The 17516-nt window shown below is 34.7% G+C and overlaps 1 protein-coding gene and 1 long non-coding RNA gene across 5 annotated transcripts; one reads left to right on the top strand and one right to left on the bottom strand.

The window, feature by feature from the left end:
- Positions 1 to 12560: 12560 nt before the first annotated feature.
- On the bottom strand, positions 12561 to 13057 carry LOC109161775. The gene is made up of 3 exons (XR_002050955.1): positions 12837 to 13057; positions 12659 to 12735; positions 12561 to 12591 (listed from the first exon to the last, which is right to left on the bottom strand). It is a non-coding gene; the product is annotated as an uncharacterized LOC109161775 (long non-coding RNA).
- An 850-nt stretch (positions 13058 to 13907) lies between these two features.
- LOC109161612 lies at positions 13908 to 17009 on the top strand. 4 transcript variants are annotated; one of them, XM_019310091.1, is made up of 8 exons: positions 13908 to 14141; positions 14557 to 14804; positions 15085 to 15156; positions 15514 to 15578; positions 15678 to 15834; positions 15967 to 16053; positions 16153 to 16242; positions 16723 to 17009. In XM_019310091.1, the coding sequence occupies exons 2-8, from the start codon at positions 14562 to 14564 to the stop codon at positions 16843 to 16845; spliced, it is 837 nt and encodes a 278-aa protein (XP_019165636.1). In that variant the 5' UTR covers positions 13908 to 14141; positions 14557 to 14561; the 3' UTR covers positions 16846 to 17009. The 4 variants fall into 4 exon arrangements, with proteins under 4 accessions (XP_019165636.1, XP_019165634.1, XP_019165635.1 ...); XM_019310089.1 differs by having other exon boundaries at positions 13909 to 14059; positions 14143 to 14804; XM_019310090.1 differs by having other exon boundaries at positions 13909 to 14142; positions 14514 to 14804.
- Positions 17010 to 17516: the final 507 nt, after the last annotated feature.

Raw genomic sequence — 17516 nt, 5'->3', positions numbered from 1 at the left:
TGCACTAGTAGTCTTTAATACAATAATAATATTGGAATAACTAATAGCACACAATAAAATAATTTGAAAAAATGAGTTAACATAGTCTCTAATTCCTCCATTGTCTCCCTCATAAGATGAGCAATGATTCTCGTGGGTGAAAGGGGAGGGGAACCTCGCCAGACTAGTGTCACAACTTAGTTTAATCACATTAAATAAATAGTATAAAAAAATTTTAAAAATTTCAATTACTAACAAACCAACAATATGGAAAAGGATTTAACATAATTGGTAATATTATTGTTCAATTTATTTTTGGGTTATAAAACAATTAAAGGATCATATTTTTTAAAATTAAAAGATATATCCTAGATTAAAGAATTAGCAACAATTGAATGATTTGTAGGGGTGTTTGGATCAAGTTATACATGAATGTGACATTTAACCTTACATTCTCATTTTTAGTAAATGTTATCTTACTATTTTAAAAGAATACAACATTCCCCTAGAAATACAACGTATACCCTCTAGATTGTTAAAGGGAATGTGATTCCTTGACAATTCTTAGTTTATTTAATATTCTCATACTTTCATTTTAATTCTAATTATTATTATTATAAAATATATATTTTATGTTAGTTTATTATATACATATAATATTTTTTTTTTTTTTGAAAACCTACATAATATTTAATTATTTTCATAATTATATATTTTATTATATTTTTATTACGCCATGTTAACTTATAAAGTAATTTGTTTTTCAAGTTCAAGTTCTTACTTAACTTATACACACACATATACGCACATTCATAAAGCCACACACATATCCCTTCAAAAAAATAATAATAATAAATACACACACACAACACAGAAATTTTGTTTTCCCAGCTCCAAAATCTCTACTCCTACTTCATTCTTGAAGCTGTATTCTGCCCGTGCTCTTGTTCGCCGGGTTCGTTCGTTTGAGTGCTCAAACGTCGAACAGTTGTACGTTCTATCCTGAGAAGCCTAGGCCATAACACTCCTAGCACTCTAGGGAGGTGGCAAATAAGGTTTTAAGGAAAAATCCAAAACACACACAAACATATCCCTTCAAAAAAAAAGAGAACACACACACACACACACAAAGTCTCTAAAAAAAATTAAAATCTGTAACCTTATGAATTTCATATTATTTAGAATTAAGTAACAAGGTGATTTCTTATCACTCAATCATCCGGACATATACCTCCATCAAGGCCACCGCCACCTCCAAACATAAAAGAGTATTGGTACCAAGAATCACGAAAATTGTATCCCTGACTAGCTGCAAAGTAACATCTAGAAATGTGAGGTTGAGCTATACCATCATCAAGAACAACTGAACCGTATTCAGGATCAGTATAACTAACTCGACGCATATAACACGTTTTATCATATTGCCCATTTTTGAATCTCCCACTTTCCATTTCAGGACTCGTACTTTGACCTTCTGGTTTATAAGATTCCCCTCCAAATCTCAATTGGCTCGCGCTTTTACTCATCTTTGAAAATAAGAAACTGGGCCATGTACCAAGTGTTTGGTCATTGTATTTTAATTGCCAACCATCAAAGGAACCCTAAAGAATTTGTATATACAAAAAAAAAAAAATTATTATAAAAATATAAATTTAGGCTAATATTTATTAGGATTTACATTTACACTATGGTAGTATATCACATTCGGTAATTTGTGTATATAATAAAAATAATTTGACTAAAAATTTATTAGTTAATTTATTATCCATTAACTATATTTTTGCATGTTTTAACTACTTATAATTTTTCGTAACTAAAAATAATATGATAATTAAGATGACGTAACAATTCAAAACTTTAGCATTTGCAACAAATCCAATAAATGCAAATCGTACCTTTACAATTTCGAGGGTCACGTCGAATTGTTCTCCTTCAAATTCAGACATGTTGGGAAAAGGATAATCAAGTGGTACAACATTAGAAGTTACCAAAAATCCCGGACAATGACTAAGATAGCATCCAGTTTTTCCATAGTTGTGTCCTTCTATAAATTTGAAACGTTATTGATTTACATTATATTAGTTAATTATTTAAAAATCAAAAGTCTTTTTGATAATTATAAAAACAAACAATTAAAGAAAAATACTAACTGTCCATCCGCTATATAATCGAGTGCGCGAATCACCATATAATGTAGGGTTTACCTAATAGAAACATATTATAATTATATTATAATTATAATTGGATAAAAATGTTAATTATTGCATATTGAATTCAAAAGCATCCATAAAAGAATAACTTACTATCCATCCCGCTCGTATTTGATTATCTTCATCCTCCACATACAAAGAAGATGAACTATATTGGTGATCTCCTTGTAGTTTTGGATTCCATATAGTCATTGTAGCTTTACCACCAGTAAATCTCCGAGAATTATCCCCAACTATAATTCCTGCAAACTGAATTATAATAAATTTATTGTCAAAATCAACATTAATACGACATATATACTTAATTAGTAAAACTTTCAAATTGTCTTACATCAAGATGACTTTTGGCAACATATGAATGATTGTCCAACTTTTGGGGGGTGTACTTAGCTCTGTGTAGATTTTGAATTTTTTGCAATTGTTGTTTGGACATTTGGCGAATAGGAACGCTCCCGATAGGGCATCCTTTCTTATTCACCCATAATTCTTTGGGATTGGAAATATAATTTTTTGCAGAATTATTATAATATTTAGCTGTTGAACTTTGTTCCTCATACACAAGTCTAGCCTTTTGCTTCTCTAATTCCTTAGAGATTATCATCTGCGTGCATAAAATATTTTAGTAATTCCATCTTGTCAAAAAATGAAAATAAAATCTTTATATAATGTAGAAGATTGAAACACCCTACCTGAGTTATTTTCGTTGCCATTATTGGATGGTCTATACCTGGTTGTTTATATATGTCTACGCAATCATAAATATCACCATAGATAGTCTATCATTCAAACAAATATACACATGTCAAGTTGTAAATATAATCGTATATATAAGAAAGCACGTGTATCATCTTCTTACAAATTTAATTATTATGTATTAAAGAAAGCGTATAAAAAAATAATATAAAATTAATATTTAAATTCAAAAATATATATCTTAAATATGTTTAAAATACCTTTAGACTCGCGATAATTGAACTCGTGTGGTATCTGTTTGATGTTTCCATGCTATCAGCCCTAATACCATTTTTTTCATAGCAATGACTGATAACAATGGTAAAAAGAACTAAAAGAATTATATTCACTTTCACAGCCATGAAGTTAAGTCTTGCCAATGATTTCCATAGCCTAGGGATTATATATATATTTATACGTTGGAATTGGTTAGCACCAAATGGGAAAAAAATCCCCAAAAAAGAGAAAATATATTTCATAAAAAATTTATACCATAATTGTATAATTGGATAAGGATGTAAATTAATTATATAAATGGATATTCATAAATCTTGATAGAAACGGATATGACTAGGCAATTTGTAGCGTTTAGACCAAACCGCTATTTTACTAAACCTGTTTTGTAACGTTTTGACCATAAAATTGGTAGTTTCGCTATTTATCAAATATGACCCTAGTAAGTCAGACTAACAAGCAGGTGCACAAGTGTAAGAATTTGTGTGTTGATTTTGAACTTCTGGTACTTGGGGATCTTTCTCAGCTATAGCATTTCCCATCAGCTCAGCACTACAAGTTTGGTAATGGGTAAAGTTAGGGGTGTTCAATTGGTTAACCGTTCGGTTAATCGAACCAAATTAATCGAATTTTTTTTTTCTTTAATCGTTAATCGAACCGAAGTTTGTTCTACCGAATTTATCGAATCGAAATTTTTTTTCAGTTAACCGATTAACCGAACTTTTTAAAGCTAAAATTTAAAACTCTAAAATAACACTTAAACTAATAAATCCAATTAAAATAAAATACATATCATAATAAATTCATAACAAAATATACAAAAGCATGAATTATAAACTCCAAACATCCATAACTTCAAATTAGTATTTATATTTATATTATTATTTTTATATATATATTAAAAACTTCGGTTAACCTACCTTTCGAACCGAATTAACCGTTAACCGAAGTTTTAAAATTCATTTAACCATTAACCGAACCGAAAAAGTTCGGTTCGAAAACGGTTAACCGAACTTTATCGATTCAGTCGGTTAACCGAAAATTATCCGAAGTTTGCATACCCCTAGGTAAAGCTCACATCTCACTTAGAGCATCAATACCAGAGATTTTTTTAGGGTTATTTCTAGTAAATTGGAGAGAGAAAATGGGAGAGAAGGTAGGAGAGAGAGAGAGAGTGTGTTTGAGTTCATCTGCAAATGAATTATTTCCAAAATGATGGGACCCACTGAAAAAAAATTTCACTGCGCCAACTGTTGCGTGAGCGTCACCACTGTGCCCAGCTGGCGCGTCAGGCATGCCTGACAGTTATTATTACTTTATTTTTTAAAAAAAAATTAGTTTTGCTTTATTTTTTCCTTTGTTTTTCTCTCATCTCCCATATTCTCTTTCCTAATCACACTCACAAAAACTTCTCAGAACCCACAAAAACACTCAACCATTGTGGATGTTCTTATGTCTGATATGTTTAGAACTTTTCACGTCAGATTCAATCGGACTTGAAACTTTATGATTATTATAAATTATAGTTTGACCAAATTTAGCAAGGATTGTCCTCACGTCAAACTTACTAATTTTATACGCTTCACGCAAAGTAGTCTTTAAAACAATAATAATATTGGAATAACTAATAGCACACAATACAATAATTTTTTTTATTACAAAGGAAGGGGATACCCATACAATCTATGCCTACAACGAGATTCAAAACCTAGACCTCCCATGTAAGGAAGCAATTCAATACCAATGGACCACAAGCCACTTGGTACACAATACAATAATTTGAAAAATGAGTTTACATAGTCTCTAATTCCTTGGCTCAATTGTCTCCCTCCCACCTAAGATGAGCAATGATCCTCGTGGGTGAAGGGGAAGGGGAACCTCGCCAGACTAGTGTCGCAACTTAGTTTAATCACATCAAATATTGTTAAAAAAAAAAATTTAAAAATTTCAATTACTAACAAACCAACAATATGAAAAAAGGAAAACTTTACAATGCTACATTTTAACAATAATATTTTTATATTTGACAGAATTTCATCATTCTCTTCTTTTTCTTTTTTTTTTTAAACATATTCTCTCTTAATATTAGGAGTGTATGACTTTTGCTGTTTTGCAAAAGAGTAGTTGTATCTAAGTTGACTGCCCCCTTGACCCCTTAATTAGCTCAACGAGTTGTTCATTTGAACCGTTTCCCAAGTCCATGACCTCCCTGGAGTAGCCACACACATTTTTTTAATTTTTTTTTTGGTATATTCAGGATTTTCATTGCCAAACACACAGTCACACAGTGACTAATCTCCTCGCTGAACTGAAGATTTAAGCTTGCTCTATTCTCAAAGCCAAGGATCAAACCCTTGAGTTTTAGTTAAGGGTGGCAGGGTGCTACACCCTCTTCTTAATCTTAATCTATAAGTTTGAATCCTACATTTAAAGATTCCTAGAGACTATATTGATCTTTATTAACAACTCAATCAAAACTAACACAATAAACAAACAAGTCACATGTTATAATTATATAAATAACATAAAAAATTGAAATATATATTTCTCATACCATAATTTACAAACTTAATTAGCATAATCAATTTACTAAAACACCATATCCTTCAACTTCAATTCTTCTGAAGCTAGCTAGTCACGCTGGGAGGATCTCCAACTCTAACTGCCGCCGTACACGGCGGCGGAAAGCCATGATCCTCGGCAGACTCACAAACAACAACGCACACATGCGGCGGCGGCGGCGGACTTGACGATACTCCACGATCGTCTTGTACACCATGAAGACCGGTTCAACCGCAAGAAGCAGCACACAGAGCACGTAAAGAACCGGCCTCGCTCTGTCGGAAAACAAGAGAGACGCTAAAGAAACCACCGCCAACGACCCAAACGTTAACACAAAGTGGTTGACAACATACGCGCAGGTCGGGCGGTGACGAAGGCAGGAAGACAACCTTAGCTGAGTTGCGCGCGCCATGACATAAGCTAGGAAGGCGAAGATGGAAACGTAAGTGGTTTTGGGGTGGGTGTGAAAGGGTGTGGTGTCAAGGCACTGGAACTTGAGAAGAAGAAAGTTGAGGAGAAGTGAGGTGAGAAACGTAAGAATTGAATTGGCATCATCATTAGGATTCTGGCAGTGGAAGATAAACCAACTGTAAACTGCCATATTGAGAGAAGCGAAAATGGAGGAGCTGGGAAACATAGGCATGTTTTGGATGAAGTTCATGAGATTAAACAGAGAATTGGCTATGGAAATAGAATGTCCGATCCAGTGTTTCAATTACCGCGTATATATAGCTTGAAAAGGCGATTTTTTATTTTTATTTTTATTTTTTTTTTACTTTTGGAGAGCTTTCATATTTACATACCAGGCAGAGACAAAAGGTGCAAAAGAATCAAAACTGGAAAGGGTCTAAGGTCCAAACTGTCTATGGAATTAAAATAATCTTCTACAATGAGAATAACTAAAACCAATATTTGTTTCTAATCTAATCTTAATGGCTGAATTTATTGGATATTTTTACGAACGCATAGTAATAAATTATTTTTTTGAATGTTAACTCTATTACTGTTTATATCTACTTTCTCAATATATTAAAGAACAAAAAGTCAATATCGCCTCCACTCAAGCTCGAATTCACAACTTTCCACATAAGGGAACAATGTGGTGCATAGTAATAATTATAAAGTGTGCATTTGATTATCAATCATTTGATTAATAATTGATCAATAAATGGTTGATTTTATTTTGGATGTGTCCAAAAAATATATAAATAACCTATTATTTGGGTTACAAAAAATTTAAATACTTAACATTAATATGATGGGCTAACATTAATATGGTTGCCCACGGATTTAGTGGAAAGTATTAGAGAGTAGATACTAAGGTTCAATGGTATCCGGGTTGGACTTCCATTTGGAAGATTATAAGTTCGAGCCTCAGTGGAGGCGTTATTGGTTCTTTGTATTTCAGTAGGTTGAGAATCTATATGAATAGATACTACAATGTAATAGAGCCAGTAACTTTCAAAAAAAGATACTAAGGTTCAAATTATTTGTAATTTTAAATATATAAAATATACTATTATTATTATTATTATTATTATTATTATTATTATTATTAAAACTTAAGCTCACAATCCACAAACATGTAGTCAAACCCACAAGTCCAAATCTCTACCCTATATTTTCCCCTACAACAATGGAGAAGAAGATGGCGATGGCAAGAGGTGTGGAGATTGACGGATGGCTGGGCGGCGACTTTAAAGAATAAATTTCGCATGAAATTTCAAATATAAAGGTGGCTTACTTTCAAGCTCGACGATAATAGCAGCTATAGGCGGGGCAACGACAGTGGTCGATGTGGAGATCGACGGCTGGCTGGGCAGTGACGGTGGGAGCTTGGCGTGGCGAGTGATGGTGGCGCTGGGCGTGACAAATGGCGACGAACTGGCCGGGCTTAGGGTGCGATGGCATCTGACTAGTAGGGTTAGGGAAAAGAAGGTTTGTGAGAAGAAAAATGCAGACTAGGAAGGGAAAGTCATTTTCCAGAAAAAGAATGTTATTTTCTCTTTTGACTCAATTATTTTTTCATTAACTATAATTTTCCTTTGCCAAACACAGGAAGCCCGGATAGGGGGTGATTTTTGTTAGAGAATATCACATTGTAATTTATAAACATAATATTTGTCCTTTTAGAACATGATATATTTATGAATAGCTATATTAATTGTTGTGTATTGTTAATAGGATGGAAAGAATATTATTTATGGATTACTATTAATTATTTTGTACTCCGTGATGGAATAATAATAATATTAGTCAAAGGAGGAAGGAGTAATGACAAGAAAATAGGAAATGATACGGGAAGTTACAACTGCACAAATAAAATTATATAAAGATGCACGTCAGTCTCAAACAGGGGACCTCTCTTCTACATATACTTTCCTTTCTTCTTCCATATATTTCATGGCCATGGCCTACCTGTGTACATGTACTACACCTTCAAATATAATAAAAGAATTCCGGCTTGGCTTAGTCGAAAAAGGCCCGTGGTTTTCACCGCTTTGGTTTCCACGTTAAATTCTTTGTGTTTATTTATTGATTCCCTGCAATCACTTCTCTGTGGAGGTTACTGATCCATATAAATAAATACCCTGGATCAATTTTCTCCATCACTCCGTATTAATATATGTTACAAATATGAGAAACGATTGGGTGTGGAATAGAAAGCAATGGACTATGGAAATGTTAAAGAAATGGGTAGAAAGCAGTATACTGGAATGGCAACCCACTGCTATAAGCTCCGGACCCAGTATTAGTCACCATGCAACGTCAAACACCAGCTTTGCTATTCCCCTTTCGACTTGGCTGGTGGAGGTTGATGCGGCTGTCCAGCAAAATGATGATTTTGGATACTATGGTGTTGTGGTTTCGTCGGATGATGGTGGTTTTGTCGCGGCAAAGAGTGGCCCCATTCGTTGTCTAAAGGATCCACACCTTGCTGAAGCCATGGCTATCAAGGAAGCTCTATCTTGGACCATCTCTTAAGGTTGGAACAAGGTAATTATACGCTCAGACTGTCAGATGATGTGCAGGTTTCTGAATCAAAATCTCCCGGATAACTCCTACACAGGCAATATTCTTAATCAATGTCGGGTTCTGAAACGACACTTTGAAACAGTGTCTATTGAGTTTATCTCTCGATCAGCGAACAAATGCGCTCATGCTTTGGCTCGAGCTGCTAGTTCTCATTCTGGTCATATGTCTTGGTTTTCTACTGTTCCTTCATGTATTGAACAATTCATATCTTAAGTTTGAATAAAATCTTTTTTCCTTCAAAAAAAAATATATGTTACAAATAGAAATGTGATTGAAGTTATTATTAGGACACTAACCAACATTTTTGTTTAAAAGAATTCAACATCACATTTATTGCACTAGACTAGAAAGACCCTGTACAATAAATCACACAACAACTTGTAGTCCACTGGTATCGGGTGTGTGTATATGTAGGGTATCCCCCTTCTTTATAATAATAATAATAAAAAATCACACGACAAAAATCAAACATGTGACCTTTAGGTATAAAAAACCACCAATTTTATCATTATTTTCGGGCCATGATCCAACATTTTTAGCACAATTTATAATCTTTTCAATGTAAATTTAAAATATAGACATAATTTAGGACTTCTAATTTTGTTCACTCAAGGGTCAGGGCAAATTATGCCCTGGAAACGTGTTCACCATGAATGGTGAACACAGATCCAAACGGTGTCGTTTTTACGTTAAAAAAAAAAAATTGCCAATGTGGTGTTATCGGCGCGCGTTTGGTCAGATTATGAATTTTCTATTATGAGATTATGAATGTACTGTAAATTCATAATCTCATAACAGAAAATTCATAATTTATGAATGTTGAAGAAGCTTGCGCTACAGAGGAGCAGCCATGGTTTCGGACGGGAATGTGTAGGCATGATTCCAAAGTGAATGTGCAGGCATGGATTCATAATTTATGAATGTCCGAAATCATGCTCACCTCAAATTAAAGTGAAACCGCGAAATGTGAAAATGAATAAGAAAAGTCACGCGATTAATTAAGGAAAAAAAAAAAAAAAAGATAACGGTGCATTAACACCGTTGGGACCGTGTTCACCATGGATGGTGAACACGGTTCCATAGCATAACGATTGAAGGGTCAGGGTGTTGGGCTCTTGGGACAATGGATTTTGCCTTTTTGTGGATTAGAGATAATGTAAATTCATAATCTCATAACAGAAAATTCATAATTTATGAATGTTGAAGAAGCTTGCGCTACAGAGGAGCAGCCATGGTTTCGGACGGGAATGTGTAGGCATGATTCCAAAGTGAATGTGCAGGCATGGATTCATAATTTATGAATGTCCGAAATCATGCTCACCTCAAATTAAAGTGAAACCGCGAAATGTGAAAATGAATAAGAAAAGTCACGCGATTAATTAAGGAAAAAAAAAAAAAGATAACGGTGCATTAACACCGTTGGGACCGTGTTCACCATGGATGGTGAACACGGTTCCATAGCATAACGATTGAAGGGTCAGGGTGTTGGGCTCTTGGGACAATGGATTTTGCCTTTTTGTGGATTAGAGATAATGTAAATTCATAATCTCATAACAGAAAATTCATAATTTATGAATGTTGAAGAAGCTTGCGCTACAGAGGAGCAGCCATGGTTTCGGACGGGAATGTGTAGGCATGATTCCAAAGTGAATGTGTAGGCATGGATTCATAATTTATGAATGTTTGAAATCATTGCTCACCTCAAATTAAAGTGAAACCGCGAAATGTGAAAATGAATAAGAAAAGTCACGCGATTAATTAAGGAAAAAAAAAAAAAAGAGAACGGTGCATTAACACTGTTGGGACCGTGTTCACCATGGATGGTGAACACGGTTCCATAGCATAACGATTGAAGGGTCAGGGTGTTGGGCTCTTGGGACAATGGATTTTGCCTTTTTGTGGATTAGAGATAATAGAATCTTAATGTGTTATTTCTAACTACACTATTGCATGGTTATCAATGTATTAAATTTAGTAATCTCTAAATATGATCTTAAATAAATGACAAATATCAATTGAAGAATGTGTTTCGTATTAATTAAAACACAAAATTATACTGAGATTACATATTTATATGTCATATTATATGATGCTTGAGAATACCAAATAATCCATAACTCCTCACTCTCAAAGGGAGTGTGGGGTGAAGCCTAGGCCCTAGGTTGTGAAGTCAAAGGTCAAAGGGGGTGATGGTTAGGGTGCAGCTAATTCATGAGAAACCTGACGACTCCACTGGGGATCGAACCTAAAATTTCTAGTTCCATATATAGACCAACACCTTATCCATTGGGCCACGAAGTCTTATCATGTAGCTATTTGCTGTAATATAATGGAAGTATAGTGAAAGGGGAAGAAGACAGGGAGTTTGACTCTGTGGAGAACATGGATGCCTCTGAAAAGCTTATGGTTTTGGACTCCAGGGCTATATTGCCATGCTTTGTGGTTTTGTATAATGTCCTTTAGTTTAGTTGCAAAGAATGAGTTTTGTTGAAGAATCATTCATCAAAGGATTAGACTTTTTTTGTTGAAACATAGTTCTTGTATTTCCAGATTTATGTTTCTTTCCATGTCTGTTAAAAGGCTCCACTGCACACGGTTGGAGAATAGCAGATTAATATAATGGTCTGTTTGGAAACTCGGAAAATGACTCATTTTCCAAAAGTCATTTTCATTTCCTGTGTTTGGCTGCAGAATGGAAAATTGTCTTTTGGTGTTTGGTTCATTTTCCAGAAAATGATGAAAAACTGTCATTTGGTGTTTGGTTCATTTTCCAGAAAATGAACAGAATGACATACTTAAACATTTTAATTATTATATATCGAATAATATATTTTTATTTTTCTTTGTAGAATATAACAATTTTTATTACAAAGTCCACAAAGTGTTAAGATCCAATATAACAAGTACTAAGATCCAACATAATCAACCAACTACAAAACATACATAAAAAAAAATAAAAAAATAAAAAAAAATTGCAACTGGAACTGGTTTCCGATGCGGAAAACCATTCACTGGTTTCCAATCGGAAACCAGTGCAGTCACTGGTTCCCAATCGGAAACCAGTGTTCACTGATTTCCGATCGGAAACCAGTGGCACTGGTTTCCGATCGGAAACCAGTGACTGGTTTCTCCAGCCATAATATTTGGAAAAAAAATGATATGTAACTTTTCTAATGTTGGTGAAGCTTTTGTGGTTGTGGATTGTTGGAGGAGATGTGTTGGTAGTTCTCTGTTGAATGTTGAAGGAGGAGGTGAAGTGGGAGAAGAAGCAGTGAATGGAGACGAAGGCTTGAGCGTGTCTGCGTGTGTTGATTGAAAGATGGAAAATGACTTCCGTCAAAAAAAAAGGGGAAGTCATTTTCAGGATTTTAGTCCTCATTTTCCATTGACTAGCTAGCATTTTTCTTTGACTATTTCATTTTCAGCCTTCCCAAACACCAAAAACCCGAAAAATGATTTCCAGAAGTCATTTTCCGTGTTTCCAAACAGACCCTAAGGTAGAAATGGGTCATCTTGGACAACCAACCAAGTTGAATTAGTCAAATTAATAAATTAGTAACCATAAGGTTACAAGTCTGACTCTTAAGTAAGAACAATCTATTGATCTTTTATGTAACCTAGGTTGGTTTACTTTCATTTTGGTCTTTTACCAGCTAAAGTCACAAACCAAGTCGGTCAGATTATTAACTTAATAGCCACAAGATTACAAGCTTAACTCCCAATGAGAACAACCTATTGACCTTCTTGGTTTAAATCAATAGTCTATGAAAAACTTATACCGATTTCCCTTTGTGGTCCTTTGTAGACTAGTATCAACTGTGCTTTTACTATTAGAAACCTATAATGAAAGAACATTTTTAGGAACATGTTCCGACAGTTAAATCTAAATTAAGGGGGAATATTACCTCGCTAACAGTTGATAGAAGATTCCCGTCAACAGAATGAGAGAGCTGAAAGTATGCTGGGTGGTTTGCTTCTACATCTGTTGCATTATTACAACATAAAGTAAATGATCCCCAACAAAAAACATACTCTTATGTGTATTTCAAAACGAAAACATAAAAGTTTGAATAAGAATTGTACCTTGTAATGAGGAATGACCTAAAAATGAAACGTTACCTAGAAATAATAATGAAATCAACAAAAATCATATGCATGGAAAATTAAAACTTTTACAAGTTTATACTAAGTAAATACCAGAAATATAAACCCAATATCTTTCCCCACCGTTATCAAATAACAATTACTAACTGACACTACTGCCTATAGAATAAAGAGGGCACTCATTAAAGCTACTAAGTAACCAATTTTATGTAATTTTTTTAATATGAAAATTTTTAACAAGTTAACTCAAATTTATAATAATTTTTTAAAATAATTATTTTTTAAAAAAATAACAAGACTTCGTCTCCGGCCGAGGACAAAGAAACCCGGCCAGAGACGAAGAAACATTAATTTACCTAATATAATTTATCTTTTTTTGTTTAATTTACGTCTTATGAATATTATACATGAAGAAGATTTACTATAGCACATCTTCAAATAGTAGGTGATTCAAAAAAAAATTATCAAATATATATACACACAAACAATTACAGGGCGTTTGGTTGGAGGGATTTTAAATTCCCTTCCCACTTAATTCCCACATAATTGCAAAGGCCATTAAATTCCGTAGTTTGGTTGGAGGGAATTGCAATTCCCCCATTTTCATGGAATTAAAATCCCATGTCCCCCCCGGGATTTTAATTCCTGTGAAAAAAAGATAGTGATGAGTCAAAATTACCCCTTCATTTTTTAACCTAAAATTAATGTCTAACAACAATAATAAACATTTTTGACGTTATACTACTTATTCCCTTTCAATTACCATGTATACCAAACATTGAAATTGAAATTTCCAGTAATTTTATTCCTGTCAACCAAACACTGGAATTTAAATTCCCACTTTATTCCCATAATTCAACTCCCGTGAAATTACAATTCCTTTCCTACATAATTTCCTCCCTCCAACCAAACGGCATGTTAATGTAATTAGATAAAAATATGAAACAGCTATCTAGTACCAAAAGGAGCAATATATTATGGTGCAACTAGAAAAAATATATATTAATAGAAGTATATGTTTAATTAACATAATTGATTGCAGCCTAATAAATGTTGTTAATGTAAACGCATATCCTCCACGTTTCACAGCGATCACCAATGAGCTTGAATGCTTGAAGCAAAATCAACGAGGAAGACGGAGAATGAGAATGGCAAAAATGGAGAGCGGAAGCGTGAATTATGATGGTTAATTATATTACTCAGTAAGGATTAACTTATTTTCCTTGGCATTGCATCAAACTCGCGATTTCATTCCATTAAAGCTTCCCAATCCCCTGTTTTTCAGGTACATTTTCGTTTCTCGGTTTTTCTGTCCAGATTCCAGTTTAACTTGGATTGAACTCCCAATTCCAGTTTCTGAATTTCCCTGATCACGCTGCACCGGCCTGATCGGTGGATTTTCATAGCATTTTTGCTAACCCAATATATACCCATTAATTCTCTTCTTTCTTCTTTTTTTCTCTTTTCTTTCTGGATTGAAGGAAGGAAGGAAGCTGTTGTCTTGTCTTTCTTGGTTCAAGATATATATATATACACATATATATTGGGGGAAAATCGAATCTTTTTCATTTTATTTTTCTTTTACTTTTTTTTTTTTAAATTAATTTACGAATCTGAAGGAAAACCAAAGATTTGGGTATTGTTTTTTCGTTCTAGTTTTGAGGGATTTGTCTGGTCATTGTTGTTATTGCATACATACGCGAAATGGGCGAGCATTTGTTGTTTTACGTTGACCGGATTGTAAAGCCAGATGAATCAAGGTCTATCCAGCCAGTCCAGGAGGCAGAAATGGTGGGCACCTCTTCTTCCTCAAGGGAGAAGGAAGATGATGAGATGGTGGAAGATGAAGGGGCACCTCTGATTGGAATTGCTGAATGTCGCATCTGCCAGGAGGAGGAGACTATCAACAATTTGGAAATCCCATGTTCTTGCAGTGGCAGCCTCAAGGTATGAAGGCTTTGCTGTAACCTCTCCTAATACTTTTCATTCTTCTGTTTTAATGGATCATGTTTGTGTATAAATGCAGTCCAAGAAGTCTCTGATTGTTCAATGGCTTATCCACCATTTGGTTATATATATTGCTGTGGATAATGGATTAGTACTCAATACTCCAATTTGTTGCTGCATTTATGATTTTCTATTAGACAGCTTATTATTGTCCCTCCCCTTTTTCTTCCTTTGATTTCATGCTGGATGAAATGACTTACTGGGAAAATTTCTACTGCAGTATGCTCATAGAAAATGTGTACAACATTGGTGCAATGAGAAAGGGGACACTATTTGCGAGATCTGCCATCAGGTATATGCCAATATCTTGATTATTTTTGCTGTTTGATGAGGCTAAGAAATCAGTTTAAAGATTTAATTTTTGAAATCGGGTGGTGAAAGGTTTACCTGGCTTCTCTATCAAAGGACTTTTGGAGATTGTTTCTATGTTTAAGATAAACTTTTTCAAAATGGTGTATTAAATGCGAGTTTACATTTTGGTATGGATGGAACATGATGAACAAAATTCTAACATCAGGCACATAATGTAGAGTTCTTTAGAATCGATGTTTGGTCCAAAATTTGGTCGTTCTAGTTTTCATTGATTCTTCTGTTACCTTCCATGAGGCCTTCATAATGTGATGCTAATTATAGCTCTCTGAGTATGCAGCCTTACCAGCCCGGTTATACTGCCCCTCCTCGATCTCCACCAGAAGACACTATTATTGATATTGGGTAAGATCAATTTTCGCTGTTCTACAGCTTATTTTCTGAAGATTGCCAAAATTCTCACTTTGTAATTTTAAAGCCATTCTTTTTCTTCCATTGAATCAGGGGAGGATGGCAGATTTCTGGTGTGCCACTGGATTTGCATGACCCTCGCTTTTTGGCACTTGCGGAGGCTGAGCGCCAAATATTGGAAGCTGAATATGATGATTATCACGCAACAAGTGCAAGTGGTGCTGCATTCTGCCGCTCTGTTGCACTGATTGTGAGCTCTAGCGAATTCATTCTCCGTTTTTCCTTTTCTTCAACCTGAGTGGTGGATTGATTTCTTAGAGAACTGCTCATTATTGTATACTTATATTCCCGCTAATGCTTTACATGTTGAAACAAATGGCAGCTAATGGCTCTTCTGCTATTGCGTCATGCTATGAACGTTACAGACAGTGAAGGTGGCGAAGAGGAAGATCCATCTGCTGTGTTCTCTGTAAGTTCAACTTAATTCGACAGCATTCCCTTCATCTACTCAATAATTAAAGGCAAAATACTGGAAAATCATGACTCCTAACCAGTTGCCATTCTGCAGCTTTTCTTGCTAAGGGTGGTGGGCTTTCTTTTGCCATGCTACATCATGGTCTGGGCAATCAGCATTTTGCAGCAGCGAAGACAAAGAGAGGTTAGCATTATGTTTCCAACTTCTTCTAACCACCATTATAGTCTGCATCTTTTCGCTCCAATCTACTACTTCACCCTCCCACATAACAGATAGATACGTGGGGCAATTCCAGTCAAGTTGGTGAATTGACTTGCTAACCACGAAGTTACAAGTTTAACTCTCAGCAAGAGCGGTTTATTAGCCTTCTTGGTTTGAGCCCATCAGCATGCCAAGTTGGTCAGCTGATTTGGTAACCACAAGAATACAAGTTGAAGTCTCAGCAAGAGCGGCCTATTGGCCCTTCTAGGTTTGAGGCCGTAAGCATGTGTGGGGCAATCCCAACCAAGTTGGTCAGTAACCACAAGGTTACAAGTTCGACTCTCAACAGGAGCGGTCTACTGACCTTCTTGGTTTGAGCCAGTCAGCTATGGACAACTTAGACTGGTTTACCCTTTGTACGTATAGTTTGTAACGCCTGTGTGTTTTGCAACGACGATGCAGGAGGCTGCAGCACTGGCAGCGACGCAGTTTGCGTTCGTGGTGCAATCAGCGCAACGGAATGGCATGCAGTTCACCATAGCATCAGCTGCACCTGCAATGCCTGCAATTCAAGAACGTCTATAACGTAAACGGGTGGGTATAAGAAAGATGGAGTTTGTGAGAGTTTTCGCAATGTGTACATATCCGTAAAAGAGATCATGAAGGTCTAAGGCGAATTTATGATTAATTTTTTTAATGCTTTAATTAGTAAAACTGTGAAATCAAAAGAATTTATTTTGTTTGCTTCACATCCACAATATATAATATGTTGGTGTTGAGGTCAAGAAAAGAATAAGCTATAGCCTACACTGAATATAATCATATTTAAATAATAAAATAATAATTAACTAATCATAATATATCTGCTTTATTCCTTCGAAAATTGTTGGTACAATACTAAACATTTACACCAGTTTATATAAATGTCTCTTTAAAGAAAGGTATATAGATTATAAACTCTCTTTGCTTCCTGGCGATCGATGAAAATGCATATTCTAACATAATTTTAATTAATGTTAAAAGCATCAAACTTCGAAAACCTAAGAGAAAAGAGACAAGTGTGGGGCAGTGCAAAGAGAATGTCACCCCAAAACCAAGTTTAAAGGAGATGCTTGCTTGTCTACTTTAAGATCATTCCAGCCATATAAAATTTGACCACCATTGATGCAAGAATTGAATATGTTCTTGCAACTTTGCTGCAATAAATTATCAGTTTGTGCCGTTTTTTGTAAATCGGTCTCTTTTATTACTTGAGT

The sequence above is a fragment of the Ipomoea nil genome, unplaced genomic scaffold, assembly GCF_001879475.1.
Source record: "Ipomoea nil cultivar Tokyo-kokei standard unplaced genomic scaffold, Asagao_1.1 scaffold2926, whole genome shotgun sequence".
NCBI lineage: Eukaryota > Viridiplantae > Streptophyta > Magnoliopsida > Solanales > Convolvulaceae > Ipomoea > Ipomoea nil.
Note: the sequence above shows the minus strand (reverse complement) of the source record. Positions and strands in the feature narration are given on the sequence as shown.

Coding starts and splice junctions, on each gene's coding strand:
- LOC109161612 (XM_019310091.1), top strand. CDS start 14,562: ATGGGCGAGCATTTGTTGTTTTACGTTGACCGGATTGTAAAGCCAGAT. Junction 15,835..15,966: donor GCCGCTCTGTTGCACTGATT/GTGAGCTCTAGC, acceptor AACAAATGGCAG/CTAATGGCTCTTCTGCTATT. Junction 16,054..16,152: donor ATCCATCTGCTGTGTTCTCT/GTAAGTTCAACT, acceptor GCCATTCTGCAG/CTTTTCTTGCTAAGGGTGGT.